This window comes from Bidens hawaiensis, unplaced genomic scaffold (assembly GCF_021521415.1).
Source record: "Bidens hawaiensis isolate Kalapana, Puna unplaced genomic scaffold, B.hawaiensis_p1.1 tig00037238_1, whole genome shotgun sequence".
NCBI classification, from domain to species: domain Eukaryota; kingdom Viridiplantae; phylum Streptophyta; class Magnoliopsida; order Asterales; family Asteraceae; genus Bidens; species Bidens hawaiensis.
In genome coordinates, this window is record NW_027496498.1 from 150,888 (window position 1) to 174,389 (window position 23,502).

Genomic DNA, 23,502 nt, shown 5'->3' on the forward strand with positions numbered 1-23,502 from the left:
GATCCAGGTAATAATCACCATCGTACATATAAACTTTTTGATATCAGTATTACTTTGTTATATTCTTTTCATTGTTGGTTCTATCGAGGGACACATTAGTGGGAAAAGTTGTTTATGATAGGTGTCACAAATGGATTGAAGAAAAACAATCCATTAGGCCACCCATAGTGGCCGACCTCCTCCGGTGATTTTTGGGCGATAAGATGGGGGAATCTATTTGTCGCCGATGTTAAGTGGAAAATAATAATAATAAATTAAGGTGACCGTTGAACGGTCACATTTAAAAGAAAAATTAAATAAAAAACTTAATATAAATACCAAACCAATTCAACCATTTTCACCATATCATACACAAACTCAAATATAAATACCAAACTAATTCTACCATTTTCACCATTTCATACTTCTTCACATTTTCATTTCATTCTATCTCAAAATGGATTCCCCGGATACCTCGAACTCTTCCGAAATTTGGGATCATGTAATTAAGGAGAGTCAGAGAAATTTTCAAGTGCAACAATGAGTGTTGGAGGAGACAAAAGAGGTCATAAGCGCAATGCGAGTCGCCGACAGTAAGATAGTTTCCGGCTCTACTAGCTTTTCGTTGCCACGTAGGCGATCGTATATCCTTCAGGATCGTAACGAAGCGAACGATCGTTTAATGAAGTACTACTTCAACGACATACCTACATTTAACGACGCTATGTTTCAACGTCGTTTTCGGATGTCTAAGCGTTTATTTTTGCGCATCGTGGGAGATTTGGAGCAAGAGTATATGTATTTTCAACAAAAACCCGACGCAAGAGGATATTTAGGATTCACCGCCATCCAAAAGTGTACTTCGGCGCTACGCATCCTCGCATACAGCAACACGACTGACATCAGCGACGAGTATTTAAAGATGGCTGAGAAACGACGCGAGACTCGTTGGAGAATTTTTGCATCGGTAAAATTTAAATTGTTTACATTAATTATTGTTTTTAATATAAATATTTTTTAATAATTTATTTGTGTAGGAATAATACAATTATACGCTGGTCGTTATCTGAGGATTCCAACTTCAAACGACCTGACTCACATATATGACGTACACAAAATCAAACATTCTTTTCCCGACATGATCGGGAGTATAGATTGCATGCATTGGGAATTGGGCAACCGTCCAACTGCATGGCGAGGTCAATACACTCGTGGTGACCATGGAGTACCAACGGTTAGTTTTCAAGCCATTTGTTCACACGACCGTTGGATTTGGCCGGCCTACTTCGGCTCCATCGGGTCCAACAACGACATAAAATTTCTTAACGCATCCCCCGTGCTAGAGTATTACATCAGCCGTAGCACACCGGTCTAACCGTTTTATGCCAACGATACCTCTATCGTCACGGATACTATTTGGGAGATGGGATATATCCATAGTACTCGATTATCGTCAAAATGTTTCAAGACCCGATCGAAGAAAAAAAGAGAATACTTTAAGAGCAAGAGTCCGCGCGAAAGGATATTGAGAGGTGTTTCGGGATTCTAAAAAAACATTGGCATTATGTGAAAAACCCATGTCGTGTATGGACGATGGAAAAAATGAGCGATGCCATTTATACGTGTATCATATTGCATAATATGATTTTAGAAGACACTGGCAAAGCAATATGTCAACACTATATACCAAGAAGCGTTCCAGAACAGTTCCCTGAACCAACCGCAGAGCAACGAGAGCATAACATTCACGAGCTCACATCAAGTGAGATACATAACCAACTTAAGGCGGATTTGGTTCAACACGTGTGTGATAATCATCCCGTTGAAGTAGAAGACGAGGACGATGACGAAGACGAAGACGAGGAGGAAAACGAAGACGATGAGGAGAACGAAGACGAAGATGAAGACGAGGATACTGAGTAGATTAGTATTTTTATATGTATTTTTTATTTTATTTTTTGGTGTGTTTTTTTGTTTTGATTATAATTTATATTTATTTTATTTAGTTAATTTAATAATTTTTAATAACTTAAATGGTTTTTGTTTGTTTAGTTTAATTACAAAATAAAATAATAGAAAATGGTGACGTGGCACTGGAGGGGCTACAACACCATTACCCCTTAAAAACAAATTCCTACCATTTGCTGAATGGGCGTCACGTGTCGCAGTTCGCCCAATTTGTAGCCCCTCCACTACACATAGTCTTAGAAACTCAAAATTTTAAGTTGTTGACCTTTCAGTAACTTAATTCATTATAACCTGGTAACTAGGTTAACTTTATAACATATTTTTTCATTTTCTTTAATTGTCTTTAGGGAAAAAAGGTGCGGTTTAGAAGAAGATGAATGTAGTTTGTGAACTAAGGTGTTTATTATTTTGATCAAAGTTTGCTTCTATTGAACATATAAACAAGACCTTTTTACTATCTAAATCATATATCTACATGCATGTTGTATGTTTACATCATCTTCAAGATGTAATGAAGAAACAACATCCTTTCAACCATGGAATGAAGAAGCAAGCTTATTTTGGTACATATGCAACATGTATTGTCATCATCAAATGTAGTTAAAACCAATCTCATCTTTTGTAGTGAAACTATTACAATAACCAACTTCTAACTTAGCAAGGTGTAGACTGCCTAATCAATGTGAATGTGCTGCAAAGCAAATTATCTTATAATATGTCCAACACACATACAACATGGTACTAACTCCGCTCACTGCAACACGCGGGTACGCTTACTAGTTCTATTAAATATGTGGCTTTATTGTAAGTAGGCCTATCACCCCCACCCCCATAGGGGAAGTGTAGGCATCAGAGTAGTAGCCTGGTGCATTGCCTTTCTACCTCTCTCCGTATTGTATTCATCCTCATGTTTTCGTTCTCTTATAATGAAGAACATTGAATATATTATATAGAACGTATGTGAGCTCGAAAGGAACTATGTCTCTCCAACTCGTACTTTGCTATCTAGCTATTAGTATGTGTAGGTATTTATTTGTTTTCATCATATTTGGATGCATTTTCAACATGTTTTAAGTAAAACACTTGTAGCATCATATATAACATCATTTATGAACCAATTTTCTATGAACTCAGATTTTTAAAATACACCATTAAAACATTAATTAAATGTAAAGAAAAACCAAAAGAATATGGACCAATCATATGTCATGAAGCGGACCGATTAGGTAAGTTGTGACATCAACTTTCACTTTTAATCTAAATATAATTAAAATGTTTGTATCATGCTAACTTTATTTTATTTATGGACTACAACTATATTATGTAAATCCTCTTGAAAGGCGTGTTGCAGGACTTACCCAAAAGGTTACGAGAGAAAGTCAAAGATATTTACTTTGAAATTATTAAAGAAATCGCTTTCAAATTCATGGTTGATGTTTTTATTTTTTATTGCCTTCTATTGAGTTATTGACTTTTTTTCTATGAATCTACCATTTATCTTTGTATAAAATTACAAACTTTCATTTGACTTTGACTCCCATTTGACTAAGGTTCGAATGTTGAGATCGTTTACCAGTATGGCTTAACAACTAAACCATCAACATTGAAAACAAGATAAAATCATATGATATTAAGAGAGCACAAAATCATAGTAAATAAATGCATTTTAGCAGTGGCGAAGTTTGGACGAGTTTGTCAGGAGACTCGTATTAAAAAAAATCATAAATGAGTGGAGGGGGGGTTTCAAATTTTCAGCCGAAAACAGGTAAATTTACACTACTCGTAAAAAAACAAGGGGCCCCTCACTAAGCTTCGCCATTACAATCAAAATACACCCTCGTGTCAAGATGGCCAATACCCAATAATTACAACATCTCGCAATCATCCAAACTTCTAAATCCATTGGTTTAGATCAAATACAAACATATAAAAATATATTCACCACTATCTTCGTAACATATCTTCACAAATTCAAATCCTTTGTATCGTTACAATCACCCTTTACAGTTTTAGATCACGTAACATTATCTCCACAAACTCAAATCCTTTTTGTCTATATTTGATCTCCTCTCCATGCTTCAAGCGATTCCAGTCCTGTATAATTATTTTTGTTCTTTTCCTTTCCTTTAGTAATTTTTAACCTTTTAATTTTCTTAAAAAAAGAGTTAAGTGTCATTTTAGTACATGTGGTTTGATCGACTACGCAACTTTAGTATTTTTTTTTTGAATTTTTCGCAACTGGCTACTCCATGTTTCTAAAACTGGCCATTTTAGTACTTTTTCGTAACCCCGTTTATTTTTTTCGTTAAGTCAAGGGCATAATGGTAACTTTAGTTATTATATTTATTTTCTTTTTGAGTTAAATGTTATTTTAGTACCTGTGGTTTGGTCAACTACGCAACTTTAGTATCTATTCTTTATTTTATGCAAATGGCTACCTCAGTTTCAAAAAACTTGCGTTTTTAGTACTTTTTTTTTTCTAATTCCGTCTATTTTTTTCGTTAAGTTAAAGATAATTTGGTAACTTCGTTATTTTCTTTGTTTTTTCTTTACTTTTAAACACTCATATCTTGTAAACCTTAAATCCCCTTATCAAAACTTCAAAATCCAAATCCTAAATTCCCAAATATCGTAAAAATTCAAGCCCTATGATGATATGGAGAAAGAGTTTAGGGATTTAGGATTTAGATTTTGATGTTATGATTGTGGATTTAAGGTTTACAAGATATAAGCTTTTAAAAGAAAAGAAAAAAACAAAGAAAATAACGAAGTTACCAAATTATCTTCGACTTAACGAAAAGAATAGACGGGGTTAGAAAAAAAAGTACTAAAAACGCAAGTTTTTTGAAACTGAGGTAGCCATTTGCATAAAATAAAGAATAAGTACTAAAGTTGCATAGTTGACCAAACCACAGGTACTAAAATGACACTTAACTCAAAAAGAAAATAAATAAAATAACTAAAGTTACCATTATGCCCTTGACTAAACTGAAAAAGTAAATGAGGTTACGAAAAAGTACTAAAATGGCTAGTTTTTGAAACATGAAGTAGCCAGTTGCGAAAAATTTTAAAAAAAATACTAAAATTGCGTAGTCGATTAAACCACAGGTACTAAAATGACACTTAACTCTAAAAAAAATCACATAATTATTTTATCGGATTGGGTTAAAAAGAGAATTATACAGTAGGCTCGTGTTTAACTTTAACCGAGACCCTATAGATACACCGTCCGATTAAACTCACCACCAACACATCATCAAATCAAAACTAGGGCTCAAATTCGAAAGCTGATCTCATACATCTTATATATATATATTAATCATAATCAACCCGCTCTATTCTCTTCTTCTTCCCAAATTTTTAAAGGCCTTAACTGTGTGTGTATCTAGGTGTAATCACACACACAGACACAGAGTATATTTTGTGAAATGGCAAAACCTCGAAAGCACAAGAGCGAAGACCAGAAAGCTGATAATAATAATTCGGAAGCTGTGGTGAAGCATCAGAAGCTCTGCCTCGCAATTGATATCGAGAAGCGTCGAATCTACGGGTTAGTATGCGATTAGGTTTAGCTTTTGTGCCTTAAGTTAGTTATTATTGAATTAAATGCTTCAATTAATACAATTAGTACACTACGAGAATTATGCATGTCCTGAGATTAGGTTTAGCTTGCTCAAGGAGCAATTAGGTTATTGCCGAGTCGGCCTTTATCTTAGAGATGTATTAGTTTGTTGTTGTATGTAAGAAAGTGCCAAATGTTATGGTTGCGAATGAGGACGATTTAATTATTATTTGTAAATAGCTATGTTGTCGCAAAGTGAGATGCAGGGAACGCACCTTGTGGCTATCTACTCACTCTGGCGAGATTCCTACCAGATTACGGTCGGAATTTGGCGACGATATTTTGCAAATTTTTGGCAAACTGGTCGGAAACGTCCAAAAATGGCTTGGAATCTTCCTAAACTAGCCCTAAATAAGTCTAGAACATGTAGAACATGTTTAAAGCCCCCAAAATTATGTATGTTTATCTTTATATGCCTTGCACATCTTAGGCCCTCGCTTTTTGAGCGCCTTGCGTCTAGGCCCGAGGCTCACCCTTTGCGTATTAACTGCGCCTCGCGTCTTTGTTAACTATGGTAAATGGCGTTTCTTGATTATCAATCATATGTAAAGTCTCTGGAAAGAGCGCTAGTAATGTTGTATTTGACCGGGAAGCTTATAAGTATATGTTATTCTCATATTGTGAAGACAGGATTTCCTTTTTTTCTTTCTTGATCATGGTGTCTTGATGGCGTTAAATTCTGGAGTCATTTGAAATAGGAAGGTACAACCATTATAGTGGTAGAAGAACTTGATGACAATAGTGGTGCTATACTGCAATGTTATAATTTTGGTATTAGGTTATGAATTACGATTGTGGTAGTTATTTATAGCATTTAAAGAAAAATCACTTTCTTTTCTTCATAATTATTAAATGCGCTAGGCGCGCTCAAGGCGCATAGCCCTTTCCTGGGGCCTAGGCACATGGCGCAAAGAAAAGCAATGGTCTCAGGAAAAAAAGGCGCACCTAAATAAAAAAAATAGAAATATATTACGTATATGAAAAATAATATTATTCTTCAAATAAAATAAATAAATAAAAGCTATTATATAACATTTAATATCATCAATTAGTACCAGAAGTTGTAAAATAGTCAATATTAAAATGTAATTCCAAAACTTGAATAACAAAATGTTCAGTATAATTTTTTTAACCTCTCCTAGATCTAAGTTCCACTCCTTGCGTTTCTTTTGCTTGGTTTTTTTCTTCTCATGTTCCTGTTGTAGAGAATGCCAAAGCGCTCGCCTAGAAACTTGAAGTTCATTTATTGAGCATCGCTTGAAAAGTGGGGCCTAGCAAGAAGCGAGGACTTTTAATAACTATGCTTTTCTTTGTGAATCTGATTTCTTGATTGCAAACAAATTGTACTTTTATCTTGTAATTTATAGTTCTTATGCTTATGTTTGAACAGGTATACTGAGCTTGAAGTAGTTGTCCCAGAGAATGGTATTGTGGGGTTACATGCTGATAATTTGATGATTGAATGTGTAACGGTGGATGGAGAGCCAGCAAGGTTTGAAATATTTCCTCACTACCAGCAAATGGACAGTGATGACAGATGGTGCTCTGTTTCTTCAGCTAATTCTGCTGCTGATGCTGCGGGTTCGGTTTATGTTTCATGCCTTGAAAGAGAATTGGTGCCCAATTTGTTGATTATGTGCTCTACTGAGGCTGCCAAACTGGTGGTCGAGCAGCCAGAACAGATGGCGCAAGACATTGGGACCCAAACACAGACGGCGCAAGAAATTGGGACCCAAGCACAGACGGCGCAAGAAATTAGGACCCAAGCACAGACGGCGCAAGAAATTGGGACCCAAGCACAGACGGTGCAAGAAATTGGGACCCAAGCACAGACGGTGCAAGAAATTGGGACCCTAGCACAGACGGTGCAAGAAATGGGGACCCAAGCAGAGACGGTGCAAGAAATGGGGACCCAAGCAGAGACGGTGCAAGAAAATGGGACCCAAACACAAACGATGCAAGAAAACGGGACCGAAACACAAACGATGCAAGAAAACGGGACCGAAACACAAGCGGTGCAAGAAAATGGGACCCAAACACAAACGGTGCAAGAAAATGGGACCCAAACACAAACATTGCAAGAAAATGGGAACCAAACGTCCAGCGAACCCAAGCAGGTTAATGCAGTTACTGAAAGTCCTTGTGTTATATGCAATTAGATTGCAACCAAAATATTCAGATGATGTTTGAGCTTTTGTTTTTGAAGACATAACTGTGGATTTGTTTTTAGGATTTAGGTTGCTATGCAAATCTGTAGTTATTTACACTTTGGTGATAAACAAAATTAAAAAAGTGGATTAACAAGGTTTAAGGTGTGGTTTCAAAATGTCAGCTCTTTAGTAACAAGCATTGTTTAAAAGCAGAAGAATCTTACAATTACATGTTATATATACATATGAATATGTGTAAATGTACACAGTTTTACCCTTATCTTTTTAGTTTCTTGAATTGTTAATAGCTGCTATTCTTGAATTTTAGTTTTTATGTTTTCACATCAGTAATGACAAAGATTGCACATGTCCTATATGGTTTACTAAGGCCTTAGAAGAAAGCTGGCTTCACTTTATTATCAAGTCAACTGACATGGTTTCGTGACAATGTTCACAAGTTTTTATTTAAGTGCAGTATTCCTTTTCAGTATTTCTTCATGTAGGTTATGTTGGCTGCAGAATGTAAGACTAATCCATATCGATTACTGGGTGGAGAAGATAGAAACAGGAATACATATTGAAAAAGATGTGATGCACACAGATAATCAGATAAGACGTGCTCGTTGTTGGTTCCCTTGTATGGATGATAGTTTACAACGTTGCTGGTAAGAAAATATGTTATTCTACTCAGTATGTTTACATGCAATAACACTCAGTATGTTTACATGCATTTTTGTTAAATGCTTTTTGCTTGTATTTTTATCAGCTTTGACTTGGAGTTCACGGTGGCCAACAACCTAGTTGCTGCCAGCACTGGAACCTTGATGTATCAGGTGAGAAATAAAGCAGTTAAATGGGATTCATTTCAGGACCTAACAAATGGTAACGGGATATTCTTCAAATATCATGTACTTTTGGTTGTTTTATGTAAATAAATGTCTATATATTCTTGCATCTGAAGAGAATACTTATGCCTTGTCCTGGTGTCATAATTAATATGGACCATAGTAAAGTAATACTTTTAAACAATCAGATACAGATACTCAAATAGTCAAATAGCATACTACATTTGGGATTTTGAGGTTTACTAGTTACCATAGTTTGGGTGTGCCATGTATAAAATATGTTAACATAAAATAGAAACATAATCTCAGAGAAAAATCTGCTAAGTATTCAAAGCCATATCAAATTAAGATCAAAGGACCAAATAGTATTATTTACTATAACAAAGGGAACATTGCTAGCCATCAGAGTCAATACTTAAATGAAAAATGACCCTGGGTTGAGAAAAAACTAGTCATCATCACGATCAAGTTAATATTTTCATCATCACTCATCATCATCATTGCCAGTTTGCCATGTGTGTAGAAATATGGTTTCTGATATTTGTCCATCATGATTAATAAAAAGAACGGCACAGAGGCATGTTTGTGTCATTGGGTCCAATGCGTTTGCACAAAGAATACACTTGCCACAATTAGGTAATAACACGTTAACAAGCTTTTTTGAAGTGCATGGTTAATTTTTTTAGTGATCCCAAGCACACTGAATTTTAAAGAATTACAACTGCCTTCTACTCCTATTTACAATGATGCATTTATGATTTTTTCTTTGCCAAACTCCCTGCAATTGTGAAGTGTGAACACCATTTCTTTCTTTATGCTTTGCAATTTTCATGCTTAGTTTTTGTTTCTTCATCCAGGTTTTGACCAATGATGACCCTCCACGTAAGACATACATCTACAAAATAAATGTACCCGTTGCAGCTCAATGGATATCTCTGGCTGTCGCTCCATTTGAAATATTTCCTGATCGTCATAATAATCTTATAACACACTTCTGTTTGTCACACAACTTGCCAAAGCTTCGGAATACAGTGGGATTTCTCTATAGTGCATACAGGTTTGGCATTTTTAGTTTACATTTTAAGACTAATTATGGCTTGGTTTTCTTCTTTTTTTTGCTTCTGCTTTATGATTTCATGTTTGATTATGAAACAGCCATTTTGAACATTATCTTTCCACCAAATTCCCATTTGGGTCATACAAACAAGTTTTTATCGACCCTGAGATGGCAGTATCTTCTTTGAGCTTAGGTGCATCAATGAATATCTTTAGCTCACAAATTCTCTTTGATGAGAAAATCATTGATCAGGTAATCTTTTTAAATGTTGTACTAGTTATCAATAACACATTTACATGTGCCTTTTAGTTTTCATTTTCTATTATCTCATGTATCTTGATGGGTGTAGCCTTTTCAAGAGTCAAACTTCGTTTGTTATCTTAAATACACACATTTTACTTCTTGTTTATTGGTATATTTTACTAATGGGATTTGTTAAATAGTTCTGTATGTGTGCCATATGGCTGCTATATTAAAGAGTGATTATATAGTTTTAAGGATGATTTAATTATCTAATTTAAGTGTATGTTGATTTCTTAATCATCATTGGAGCAGACAATAGATACAAGAATAAAACTCGCCTATGGTCTTGCAAGGCAATGGTTTGGAGTGTATATCACTGCAGAGGCACCAAATGATGGTAACATACTCCTATTCGCATGGTTAATGTAATTTAAATAATGTAATACAAAAATCATCTCTTTTTTGTTGTCAGAGTGGTTATTGGATGGGCTTGCTTGGTTCTTGACAGACTCGTTTATTAAACAATTTCTGGGGAACAATGAAGCACGGTATAGGCGCTATAAGGTTAGCAGCTCTCATATCTGGTTGATGAGTATCTTCTTGATATTGTTCTTGAATCAGGTATTTCACCTGTGAATATTATTGTAGGCAAATTGTGCGGTTTGCAAAGCAGATGATAGTGCTGCAACTGCCTTGAGCTCCGCTGATGCTTCCAAGGCTTTGTATGGAACACAGTGCATTGGTTTTTATGGAAAAGTTAGGTCTTGGAAATCTGTAAGTTTGTTTTATTAATTTTCATATTTTATTGTTCCACGAGAACAATTTTAAGTTTGCAAAATTTTCAATGGTATGCTTTCACAAATAAGTCAAAAGTCAGGCTCTCAGAAAGTTAAGTTCAATACAAAATTGGCTGTATTTGATCTTTGACCACTTTCTTGCAGGTTGCTGTTCTCCAAATGTTGGAAAAGCAGATGGGTCCTGAGTCATTCTGTAAAGTACGATGGTTGACTTTATTTTAGCTATGTAAAATTTTACTACTGTAAAGAAATTGTTTTTTTTTTGTCTATTAATATCAGGAAGCTCATTATTAACTTGTCATCGCTTAATTTTTATTTATACTTATCTCACTTGACAGGTTTTAAAGAATCTGGTTGCACCTCCTAAAGATACAACTCATCCCTTAAGAACCCTTAGCACAAAACAGGTGAGTAGAAGCTATATCATGTCTATATGATACATGTAAAACTGTTTCTAAAAGGTGGAAGAACTGTTTCTTATGCAACTTAATACATTGTATCACATTACTTGACACACATATACACGTCTGCAAGTTCCCTATTATTGCTTTAACATGTTAATAACATGCGATATGAAAACAAGGTTAACTTATTATCAAACCTTTTTTGGCTAAAATTTGAAATGCAGTTTCGGCACTTGGCTAATGAAGTAGGCAATCTTGAGCGCCCTTTTCTAAGAGAATTTTTTCCTCGTTGGGTGGGTTCTAGCGGTTGCCCTGTTTTAAAGTATGATTCAACAAACATATACATATTTTTCTTTTTCTTTTTTTAATTTAAATATCTGCCACTTTTAATGCTAACTTTTTGTTGCATTTTATGATACTTAGGATGGGATTTTCATACAACAAACGAAAAAACCTGGTTGAGTTAGCAGCTTTGCGTGGGTGTACAGCCACACCAGATTCAAATCCCACTTTTCCCAGTTCAAAACCCGATTTTGTGAAACGAGAAGTTGATGCTGGATGGCCGGGGATGATGAGTATACGGGTTCATGAACTTGATGGAATGTATGATCATCCTGTCTTACCAATGGCGGGAGAAACATGGCAGCTTCTAGAAATACAATGTCATTCTAGACTTGCTTCTAAACGTTTTCAAAAGCCAAAAAAAGGGCCTAAACATGATGGTTCTGATGATAATGCAGATGCAGTTGCCTCAGTAGATACGCGTTCCAAGTATGTAGTTATGTGCTTTTTATTGTTTTAATTATAGTTTATGTTTCTTTCTGTGTGACATTTGTGAGATGGTTTGTTAGCAGCAACGATTCCCCCTTGCAATGGCTTAGGGCAGACCCTGAAATGGAGTATCTTGCTGAGATTCATTTCAACCAACCTGTACAGATGTGGGTAAGTTATCGTGCTTTCCTTTGTTATTAATATTTTTAGTGGAAATTTTGACTGATATACTTGTGAATTGGTCGATTCAGGTTACGATTTTATCTTCAATAGATCAAACGGGCAAAAAGAATATTTATTAGCTGAAAACAAAATGGCCCAAACGGTCAAAATTTGTTCAAAATGTATTTTGTTGCAAATACCCTCCTAATTCTATCTTCTGAAGTTCAGATAATTCATTGATATATTATATTTTGCAGTTGTGTTTCACTTATTCATAGTTTATAGACTTCACAAGTGTCAACACTCAACACAAGCATACCCACACAAAAACTACTCTTTTTTATTGCAAAAACCCTCCTAATTGGTGTTCTGAAATTTTGATTATTTATTGAATTAATATAATTCTTGCAATCGTGTTTCACATATTTGTTATTTACATAAGTTAAAAGTGTCAGCACAATCCAACCCAACGCATACAAAAAATAACCCTTTTATCTGTTATGAACCAGACTGACCTGCTCACCTGCCACCTTTGGTAATTTTGCAGCCTTGAATGTTTGGTAATATAATTTCAGTTTCTAAAATACAAGCATGCATGATGTGTGTTATAAAAAGGAAATCGCCAACCAAATATAAAATGATTTATTTGTTAATACTACTTTCTGATGGAAAGAAAAAGAGGATGAAATTTGCGCGCATATGATTGTATTTTTTATATTTTCCTTTTCTTTTCTTTTCTGTTTATTAATCTAACTGTTTTGAGAAAATGTAAACATAAACCAGATAAATCAATTGGAGAAGGACAAGGATGTTGTTGCTCAAGTACAAGCAATAACAGCACTAGAGTTGTTTCCTCGTCACATGCCAATTGTCAATGCTCTAAATCATCTCCTTTGTGATTCTCAGGTACTCTCCTTGCTAGTATATATAATTATACCTGTATATTCGTTTTGTTAGTTATAAAATTTTTAATTTTACATTTTTTTTTGTCAAGGCGTTTTGGCGAGTTCGGATCGAGGCAGCTTTTGCTTTGGCCACCACAGCATCTGAGGTATGATTAAGATATCCTTATGATTGTCTCCAAAAAAGGTTTTGTTAATTATCTGTCATTTGATGCGTTGTTTGTTATTATAGGCAACTGATTTGGCTGGTTTACAGAATCTGATTAAGTTCTATAAAAGTAGACGATATGATGAGAAGATTGGACTCCCAAAGTAAGTTTTCTATTCTTTTCTATCATTTTGGTAGATATCGAATAATACCTTTCTGTAGTATGCTCAGCTAATTTTATTTTAATTCAGGCCGAATGACTTCCATGATTTTGCGGAGTATTTTGTACTTGAGGTAATGTGATGAGGTAGGATGTGTAATGTCAGTGTCTAGGGGTCAGTTTTGACACACGGCATGATCTTGGTAATTAATATAATATTCTTAACATATACAATTATACTTGTATTGAACAGAGTATGGAATAATGCTAGGCATGAGCATAAGGTCCTATTAAATAATTAGTTAGTCAATCTATGTGTACGTGTGTAAATGTCAGGCTAACATGAGCTTTAATATAGTTGGTTGTCTATGTTCTAACTGTCATGAAATTGTGGTTGGTCTGTAATTGGATGTCATAGTTACCTTTTATGTTAATTATTATTCTAGCTCCTTAGTTTTTGTGTTTTTAAAAATCGAATTTTCCAAGGGTGATTACTCAATAACAAGGTCAAATCTTGCTTTGAAATTAATTTATGTGATTGATCATGGTTTACTGTATGATGTTCTGCATTATATATACTGGATGAAAAAACCTGCCTCTGGTCATATTTGTAATTTATAAGTTTGATGGTTTTAGCATTGGTTGCACAGGATGAAAAAACATGCCTCTGGTCATATTTGTAATTTATAAGTTTGATGGTTTTAGCATTGGTTGCACACATTGTGTTTCAATACATAGGAGTACGTTGCTTTCTATATGCCTGAGTTGACTTTTTAAAAACCACAGTGAGTTTTCACAGGCTATAACTGATAGAAGTGGATAAAAAAGACATTGTTGACTTTTTTAAAACTTTTGAACTATGGATGTTTTTTACAGGCTATTCCACATGCTGTTGCTTTGGTTAGATCATCAGATAAAAAGAGCCCCAGGGAAGCTGTTGAGTTCATTTTAGAACTCTTGAAGGTGTGTATTCATTATGCTGGCATTTTGCTATATATATATACATGTGTGCGTGTGTGGATTGGGAAAAGTAGGGCTGGGATGAGTTGAGATTACCTTATATGCTCTATATTATCTAGTGTTTTAAAGAAATAGTTAGTGCATCGAGTATGATTACAAAAATATTGTTATTACAATAAATCATCTCATCATCATCATCATCGTACTCAGTAAATCCCACCAATAGCAAAGCTATGGTAGGGTCTGAGGAGGGTAAGATGTAGACAGCCTTACCTCTACCCCATAGGAATAGAGAGGCTGCTTCCAGTGAGACCCTCGGCTCGATAGTAGTTTTGCATCAAGCCTTGGACATAAGGCACATAACACTCAACCATTGGGACACCCCGCCGATTGGTGCATGTGCCTTTGTCTTTCGGCTATCAACGCCACCACATGATGCCTGATTAACCTTCCGCCACTTTTAACGTTATGTTTACGAAATTAGTAAAATAACGTCAAAGTTAGTGCAATTTCACTTTTGCCCACCTGAGGGCCCACATATATACATTATATGTGCGCACCGTAACCAGGGCGAACAATAAATAATCTAATTACAATAAATAATCTAAATTTTTGAGTAAAACTACGCAAGAATTTGATTCTAGTTTTTAATAAATAGCTCATTGAGTATGATTACAAAAACATTATTCTTACAAAAAAAATCTAAATTTTTGAGTAAAACTACTAAAGAGTTTGATCCTGATGCAGTTTCAGATGCAACCAAGTTGGATCGAACACAAAAACGAAAACAAGCTGGAACGGTTCTTTGAAAGTTTATTAATCAAAATCTGTCTTCAACAAAGAGAAACCCAAACAATTTAAAGACAACCATAGGCCTCTAAAAAGGACAGTAGGAAAATGAACTGAACAGTCCAACATAAATACTAAATTAAAGATGACATAAAATTTATTAAATAGTTCCAGCTGCAAATCATTTCCATCCAGACTAGTTAGGGCTGTTGATCGGGCCGTCCACCTTAGTTGGGCCTGCTGGGCCAACACCGGGTTTTGGAATTAGGTTCGTTAGGCCAACAACTGCATCATCCTCCCCCCCTTCGAAAGGACTCGTCCTCGAGTCATACGAGTCATCAACCTCGGGTACAAACGGTGAAAGATCAGCGACATTGAAGGTGGCTGAAACATTGTAATGCCCTGGAAAATCAATCTTATAGGCGTTATCATTGATGCGCTTCAAAACTTTAAACGGGCCATCCGCCCGCGGTTGTAACTTACTCGAACGACCACCCGGGAAACGATCTTTACTTAAATGAATCCAAACAAGGTCACCCTCTTGAAAAACAACCTTCTTTCGCTTGACATTGGCTCGTCGTTGGTACACAATATTGTTATTAATAATACGGTCACGGACCTGTTGGTGAATAAGCTTTATTTGAGCCACTCGGTCCTCTCCATCTGCGCTGAAATGTTCTGTAGCTAGTAAAGGCGCAAGATCGAGCGGGGTGAAAGGATTCCGCCCGTAAACGACCAAGAATGGACTCATCCCGGTGGAACGATGGGTAGACCGATTATAGGCGAACTCGGCCTGGGAAAGAACCGTGTCCCATTGTTTTGGATTGGATCCAACAAGACTGCGCAACAGATTACCCAAACTTCTATATGTAACCTCCGTTTGCCCGTCACTTTGAGGATGGTGAGCACTACTAAAATTGAGGCGAGATCCCAACCGTTTCCACAACGTTCGCCAAAAATGCCCAACAAACTTAACATCCCTATCCGAAGTTAATGTTTTTGGCACTCCATGTAGTCTCACAATTTCTGCAAAATATAGACGAGCAATCTGACTCGCATCATAAGTTTTGGCACATGGAACAAAATGCGCCATTTTTGAGAAACGATCCACAACCACCATTATAGAGTCTTTCTGCCTTTTGAGTCCAAGGTAGACCCACCACAAAGTCAAGACTAACATCCTCTCACGGCCCATCTGTTTGCCCATCTGAAACAGGTAACGGCGTATAGAGCCCGACATTCGAGTGATGGGTTTTAGCAATATGACATATACGACACCTTTCAACAATCCGAGTGACATCCACACTCATCTTGGGCCAGAAAAACCGTTCCTTAACCAGTTTCAGCGTCTTATCTCTGCCAAAATGCCCCGTTAACGCCCCTTGATGTCCTTCTAAAATAATAGCGTCGCGTAAAGAACACCTAGGAACACACAACCGAAGACCCTTAAACAAAAACCCACCTTGAAGCGAATATCCATGGGCCGGAGCAACCCGACAAGCGACCCATAAGGTAGAAAACTCCGGGTCATCAGGATATAGAGTACAAAAGGATTCAAATGCGTCAACCTGGACCTGTAGGGATGTGAGCAGCGCGCGACGGCGGCTTAGAGCATCAGCGCGACTGTGTTAGTTTCGCCGGACTTGTGTCGAATGACAAAAGAGAAATCTTGTAGAAACTCGACCCATTTGGCATGGCGTGGGTTGAGTTTGTGTTGCCCCTGGACAAAGCGTAACGCTTGATGATCAGAAAATAGAATAAACTTATTGTGGAGGAGATAATGTCGCCAGAACTCCAAACATCATATAATGGCATAAAACTCTTTGTCATAAGTACTGAATTTCTGTTTGGCCTCGCTTAGCTTTTCACTAAAAAAAGCGATCGGACGTCCCTCCTGGCTAAGAACGCCCTCAATGCCAAGCCCGGATGCATCACACTCAACTTGAAACGTCATCTGAAAGTTAGGCAATGCAAGGACGGGTGCTCGTGTAATACAAAGTTTCAATTCCTCAAACGCCTTTGTAGCCGTGGGTGTCCAACAGAAGACTTTCCCCTTTAAACAATTGGTAATAGGTGCTACGATGGTACTGAAATTGCGAATGAACCGTCGGTAAAAAGATGCTAGCCCATGAAAACTTCGTACCTCATGAATCGTGTTTGGTGTGGGCCAAGTGGTGATCGCCTCGATCTTCGATTTATCCATGCGTATGCCGTTTCCCGAAATTAGATAGCCCAAGAATAAGACTTCTGGTGACAAAAAAGAACACTTGTCACGATTTGCATAAAGTTTTTGATCCCTCAAAATAGTAAAGAGTTGTTGTAAGTGATAGAGATGTGGGAGATCACGACTAAAAACAAGTATGTCGTCGAAATAAACGACAACACATTGACCAATAAGTGGTTTGAATATATGATTCATTAGTCTCATAAAAGTACTCGGAGCGTTCGAGAGGCCAAAGGGGCGCATTTGAATTTGGTGATACCCGCTCCTTAAATCATCCCGTGTTTTGAAAGCCGTTTTCCATTCGTCACCGGGGCGCATTCGAATTTGGTGATACCCGCTCCTTAAATCAATTTTAGAGAAAATCGTTGCTCCGTGTAGTTGGTCAAGGAGGTCATCAAAACGGGGAATGGGAAACCTGTATTTGATCGTGATTTTGTTAACGGACCGACTATCAATGCACATCCGATATGTGCCATTAGGTTTTGGAACCAACAAAGCTGGAACCGCACATGGGCTCATACTCTCTCGAATGAACCCTTTGTCAAGGAGTTCAGTGACCTGCCGGTGTAGTTCTTCATACTCTTTGGTATTCATACGATATGCCGGTTTATTCGGGATGACAACTCTGGGCAGAAAGTCAATACAATGTTGAATTTCTTGAACAAGGGGTAGACCCGTGGGTATTTCAGATGGAAAGACATCATGGAACTCAGAAAGTATTGGTAGTACCTTGGGTGGGGAATCACTGGTTGTGGGATTGGTTTCGGTGATAACCATAACAAATATTAATGGGGGCTTTGAGGCCCTAGTGAAATCCAAGAAAGCTGATTTGTTAAGTATGAGCGCTTCCGTTCCCGATTCACGTGTGTCAAGAGGAACTAACTGAACATTGACCCCCTCTTTTTTGAAATTATAAGTGTTAAGGAATCCATCATGCTTCGCGCGTCGATCATACTGCCATGGTCGCCCCAACAAAATATGGCACGCATCCATAGGAATAACCTCGCACCAAATCTCGTCTGAGTAGCGATTACCTATGCTGAACTGTACAAGACATCGTTGATTAACTTTCACAACATTACCTTTTTTTAACCAGGTCAACTGATAAGGTTCGGGATGCGGTTCTACTTTTAATCCTAATTTCTCCACCAATACCGAAGCCACCATATTTTCACAACTACCGCCATCAATAATAATAGTGCACACCTTTCCTTACACCGTACACCGTGTTTGAAATATATTGTTGCGAAGCCATAGATTGTCGTCGACCGAGCGGGTCGGATTGGTGCTTAAAACCCGTTGAACAATCAGAGCTTCGCCCTTATCTGGGTAAACAACTTCAGTTTTCTCATCTTTCGGTTGGTCATCTTTCGTATCAAAAATAGGTAACGTGTCCTCTGTGAGAGTAACCATTTGAGTGTTAGAGCATTCCCTTGCGAAATGGCCCATACCGCCACACTTAAAACATCTGGCTGGTGCTCGGGATGATTCCGTTGGGGTAGCGGACGAGGAGCTTCCTTCGGTTCGGCCCTGTCCGAATCGGTTTCCTGGTGGGGCTGGGGTTCTCGTGACTTCGGATCGGTTCGGGTTTGACCGGGAAAACGGTGGCTTTCCTGTTACCTTGAGTTGTTTCTCCACTTTTAGAGCTAGTTGGCATACGTCATTATATGTCCAATATGGTTGCAATTGGACAATATTGGCGATTTCAGGTCGTAAAACCCCAAAAAAACGTGCAATAGTCTGCTCTTCCTCCTCCTCAGCACCACACCTCATTCGTAGTCTATCAAATTCACAAATCACCTCCTCAACAGTGGTTGATCGTTGTGAAAGGCTTTGATATTCCAGAAACGCTTCTTGGCGAAAATTAACGGGCAAAAACTTTTCGCGAAGTAGCTTCTTCATCTTGTCCCACGTTCTAACTTTAGACTTCCCTTCTTAACCCTCTTTTTCTTAACATGTTCCCACCATAAAGATGCATAATTACGGAGTTTAATGGCCACGAGTTTTACCTTGAGTCTGTCGGGAATGTCACGTAGATCAAAGATGCGTTCGACAGTTTGAAGCCAGTCAATAAACACATCGGGTTGAGCTTTTCCATCAAACTCCGGGACGTCAATCTTGACCCCCAAGTTTCGCAACGGGTCAGGTTGGGTTCCATTCTCGCGAATGGGTTCCTCCGCTCATCTTGGAAAAACGGTTGAGGGCCGCCCCCTTCATCCCAGATGAGGGAGTCAGTCTCGGTTTCTTCATCGGATCGACTCTCTCGCTGTAGTTCAAGGTCCCGGACCCGTTGTTGCAGGCGTGCAATCTCCTCAATGTCTCGTGGGTCACGACGATAGCCCTCGTTGCCTCGGTCGGCGTTTCTATGGGGATGTCTATACATACGTCCTCCACGGTCACCCATTGATCTCGTTGAGCTTTGATACCAACTGATGCAGTTTCAGATGCAACCAAGTTGGATCGAACACAAAAACGAAAACAAGCTGGAACGGTTCTTTGAAAGTTTATTAATCAAAATCTGTCTTCAACAAAGAGAAACCCAAACAATTTAAAGACAACCATAGGCCTCTAAAAGGACAGTAGGAAAATGAACTGAACAGTCCAACATAAATACTAAATTAAAGATGACATAAAAATTATTAAATAGTTCCAGCTGCAAATCATTTCCATCCAGACTAGTTGGGGCTGCTGATCGGGCCGTCCACCTTAATTGGGCCTGCTGGGCCGACACCGGGTTTTGGAATTAGGTCCGTTAGGCCGACAACTGCATCAGATCCGTTCTCCCTTAACTATATTTTATCCAACCCATATGAACCATTGATAAAAAATTAAACCTAAATCAAACCTTTCATAAGTAAACAGGTCAAAATTACCACCTCTATAATGGGGGCCAAAAGGCAGAGTTCTTTAGGTTGCACTACCTTGGTCAACTTTTTTTGTTGACCACCTGTTGTGCATATCTTCATTGTATTTTGTGTTCTTTGCCTTTTTAATTGTTGTTCATATTTCTATTGATTATACAGCACAATGAAAACAATGGGAATCCCTACTCTGATGTTTACTGGCTTGCTGCATTGGTCCAGTCAGTTGGTGAACTCGAATTTGGACAAGAGGTTTGTTGTCATCTATTGATTTAATACAACTGTATATTTTAATGATTAAACCCATCATACATGTGTATACTTTTATCTTCGTTTTTCACGAATAATTTTTATTATTTTACTGGCAGACTGTTTTTAAACTATCTTCTCTTGTGAAACGGATAGACCGGTTATTACAGTTTGACAGGTGCATTATTACTCTCATCACAGCTGTATTATCATAACCCATCAAATTATAACTTTTAACCCATTTCCATTTAATATGGATCTTAAATATTTACCAGGCTGATGCCTAGCTACAATGGAATCTTGACGGTTAGTTGCATTCGAACACTGACACAAATTGCATTGAAGCTTTCAGAATTCACCCCTCTGGTAACTATATTTCTTTCGTTTGTAGCTACAAGTTTCAAAATAAACACCGCTTATTTATATATTTGTTTACTCGTGTTTCAGGATCATATCATTGATTTAATAAAACCCTTTTCCTCTTCTAAGTTACAATGGCAAGTTAGAATTGAAGCATTCAGGTCACTTCTTGACCTCGAGTATCATTGCAAAGGAATCGATGCAGCATTGATTCTGTTTACTATATATATGAAGGACGAGCCTTCATTAAGAGGTTTGGCATGAACATTTAATTATTAATTTAGTTATTAATCATAAAATCACTTTTTTTAATGTGTTTTTTCATCAGGTCAAGTGAAGTTGGGTGTGCATGCTATGCGGTTATGCCAAATAAACGGTGATTCGGATGACGACCACGGTGTCATGCGTGGAACTCTCGTGGCATTACTCCGTCTTCTTGAAAGCCCAGCAGCGTTTAATAATGTCACACTCCGTCATTATATATTCTGCATTTTACAAGTCCTGGCTGGAAGGTAATTAGTTATAAACTTATAATACCTTCCGTATTACAATTTATTTTTCTGTTTTTATTATCTTTTTAAAAGAATATAACTTCTGTATATCAGACCACCGACACTTTGTGGAGTTCCGAGAGATGAAACGATGATCAAGGGCCACATGGAAATCTGCAACGAGCTTAAAAACTTCTTTACTGCTATTGTGAATCAGTCTAATTCTAAGCCACCAGAATCGTCTCCAGACACCCTTATGCTTCCGTATGATGGGCCAGACACCGAACCAAAAACCAACCCAAACATTGTTCCCGTTACTGATAAGGTGGAATTAATCCCGTATCAAGAGTTGACTCTAACCTTGACCGAACCCGATTTACCAAAAGAAGTAAACAGCAATAATGAACAAAAACTGCCAGATTTACCCATTCAGGATTCTTCAGAAGTTCAGAAAGAACCTGCTACGGTTTCAAACAGTCAAGAACGGAAAAAAACCGTGTTGAAAATAAAAATGAAACAATCATCTGCTGCCTCTAGTAGAGCCGAGGATGTTGTTGATAACACAGTTTTAGAAAGATCTCAAGGTGCCCATAATGGCGGCGATCATGGAATGAGTAGTTCCGCTTCAATGGATGCCCCGCCACAAAGAAACTTAACCGAGCCCGCAAGTGCCGGTAATCAAAACTTTGAAGATGTTAACTCGTGCCATGACCTTGGGTCGCGTGTCACCGCCAGCATCGGCAGTGCTAAACTTCCTCATGATGGCGGTGATGGTGATGCCGCCCTAATAAAGGAACTACAGTGTACCGCTGAATCAAGTAAAGTTCAAGCTAACGATCCGGAAACCGTTAATCATAACAGGTACATCAGTCTCCGAGCCCTTAATGAAGGGGTTGACGGTCTGTTACCAGGACCTACGAACAAACTGCATTCGGATGGTAAAGATAAGGAGGAGAAGAAGAAAAAGAAAGATAAGGAAAAGAAAAGAAAAAAGAAAGATAAAGATAAAGACGATCCCGCGTATTTGGAGCGAAAACGGTTGAAGAAAGAAAAGAAACGAAAAGAAAAGGAATTGGCTAAACTGATGATATCGCCACCTTTGATCGATGTGAAACAATCCGAGGCAGTTAAAGATGAGGTGGCGGTTGCTCAAGTGCCAAGTGTTGCGATGCCAGTGGACGATGTGGTTAAGCGGCCTGAAGGTACCGTTCCGACTCATAAACTTAAAATTAAAATAAAAAACCGGACATTGACCAGACCATAGTTAGTAGGTGTGTTTTTACAAGTAGAGTGTTCTGTATAACTGTATACTGTACAATATATAACGATCATGTGTTGATTCATTCATGGGCCTAAGTAAAAAAGTGTGATTAAATTATGGTCAGGCAGGATCGGGTCTGGTACTCTGGTCCATGACAATTTACACATGTTTGGAGAGCTGGTTGATTTTAATTTAATGATAGGAGAGAGCTTTGTGTATCTTGTTCTTAGTTTATCTGGTATGAAATTTTCAACCAAAACCAGAATGAGACTCGAATGTTTAAACTGAATTGAAATATCTTATTCAACTTCTGATTCAGGTTTTGATTCAAATAAACTAATTCGGTTTTGCTACAAATAAACCGAATTGAATTAGACTCGAAAATCTCATTTTAAAGGCCACTCGAGGTTGTTTCCTAATTCCTACGAGATAATTGAACTAAAAGAAAAAAAGCTGATGCAAACCCAGATTTATTAACATATAGTTTTTATTATTATGATAGAAAAATAAAATAATTATATGGTTTTTGTTCTGAATTGTACATGTATTTATTTAAGTTTGTTGAGTAAATTATGTTTTGTTGTGGTTTGTCAATTTTTTATTTTATGGTTTCAGTCTAGTTTTTATTTGTCATTTCAGTCCGTTTGTCTAAATCTGGTTGTTTCTATTTGTTATATAATAAGGTATTCTAGTCTCTTTACATCTAAAATAAGTTAATAGTTGGGGAACTTTTAGTAACCAAAGAAAGAAAACAAAATAACAATTAAATATATATCTCAATCACGCCTATTCTACTACTGATTACAATACCTAACCGTCACCATCGTCTTCATCTACTGCTTTGCTGCTATCTCAGTCGCACACGGCACACATATGGTTCTCAATTTTAACCAGCTTTCAAAATCAAACCTCAAACTGAAGTTTTAACAGTCAGTCTCTTCCCAATGAAGAAATGGTGATGTTGCATTCTGGGTTTGCTACCACATATTCGATTCCAGTTTGGGTTATGGGTTGCCTCCAAAAATATCACCGAAGTCCTTAATTTGAACCCAATGTGGTTCAGCACCAAATATCACCGCTACCATTACGTCAAACTAAA

At 37.3% G+C, this 23,502-nt stretch overlaps 1 protein-coding gene across 2 annotated transcripts; it reads left to right on the top strand.

Annotated features, from left to right (window-relative positions):
* Positions 1–5,316: 5,316 nt before the first annotated feature.
* LOC143589135 (transcription initiation factor TFIID subunit 2-like) lies at positions 5,317–22,591 on the top strand. Of its 2 annotated transcripts, none has more exons than XM_077069975.1 (25): positions 5,317–5,497; positions 6,960–7,686; positions 8,239–8,384; positions 8,486–8,552; positions 9,422–9,621; positions 9,720–9,873; positions 10,177–10,261; positions 10,337–10,428; positions 10,513–10,638; positions 10,806–10,859; positions 11,000–11,068; positions 11,290–11,387; positions 11,489–11,836; positions 11,917–12,007; positions 12,782–12,904; positions 12,993–13,049; positions 13,133–13,212; positions 13,300–13,342; positions 14,085–14,171; positions 20,205–20,294; positions 20,411–20,469; positions 20,567–20,657; positions 20,739–20,904; positions 20,980–21,163; positions 21,257–22,591. In XM_077069975.1, exons 1-25 carry the CDS (start codon positions 5,376–5,378, stop codon positions 22,404–22,406), a joined length of 4,509 nt encoding a protein of 1,502 aa, XP_076926090.1. In that variant the 5' UTR covers positions 5,317–5,375; the 3' UTR covers positions 22,407–22,591. The 2 variants fall into 2 exon arrangements, with proteins under 2 accessions (XP_076926090.1, XP_076926091.1); XM_077069976.1 differs by having other exon boundaries at positions 11,920–12,007.
* Positions 22,592–23,502: the final 911 nt, after the last annotated feature.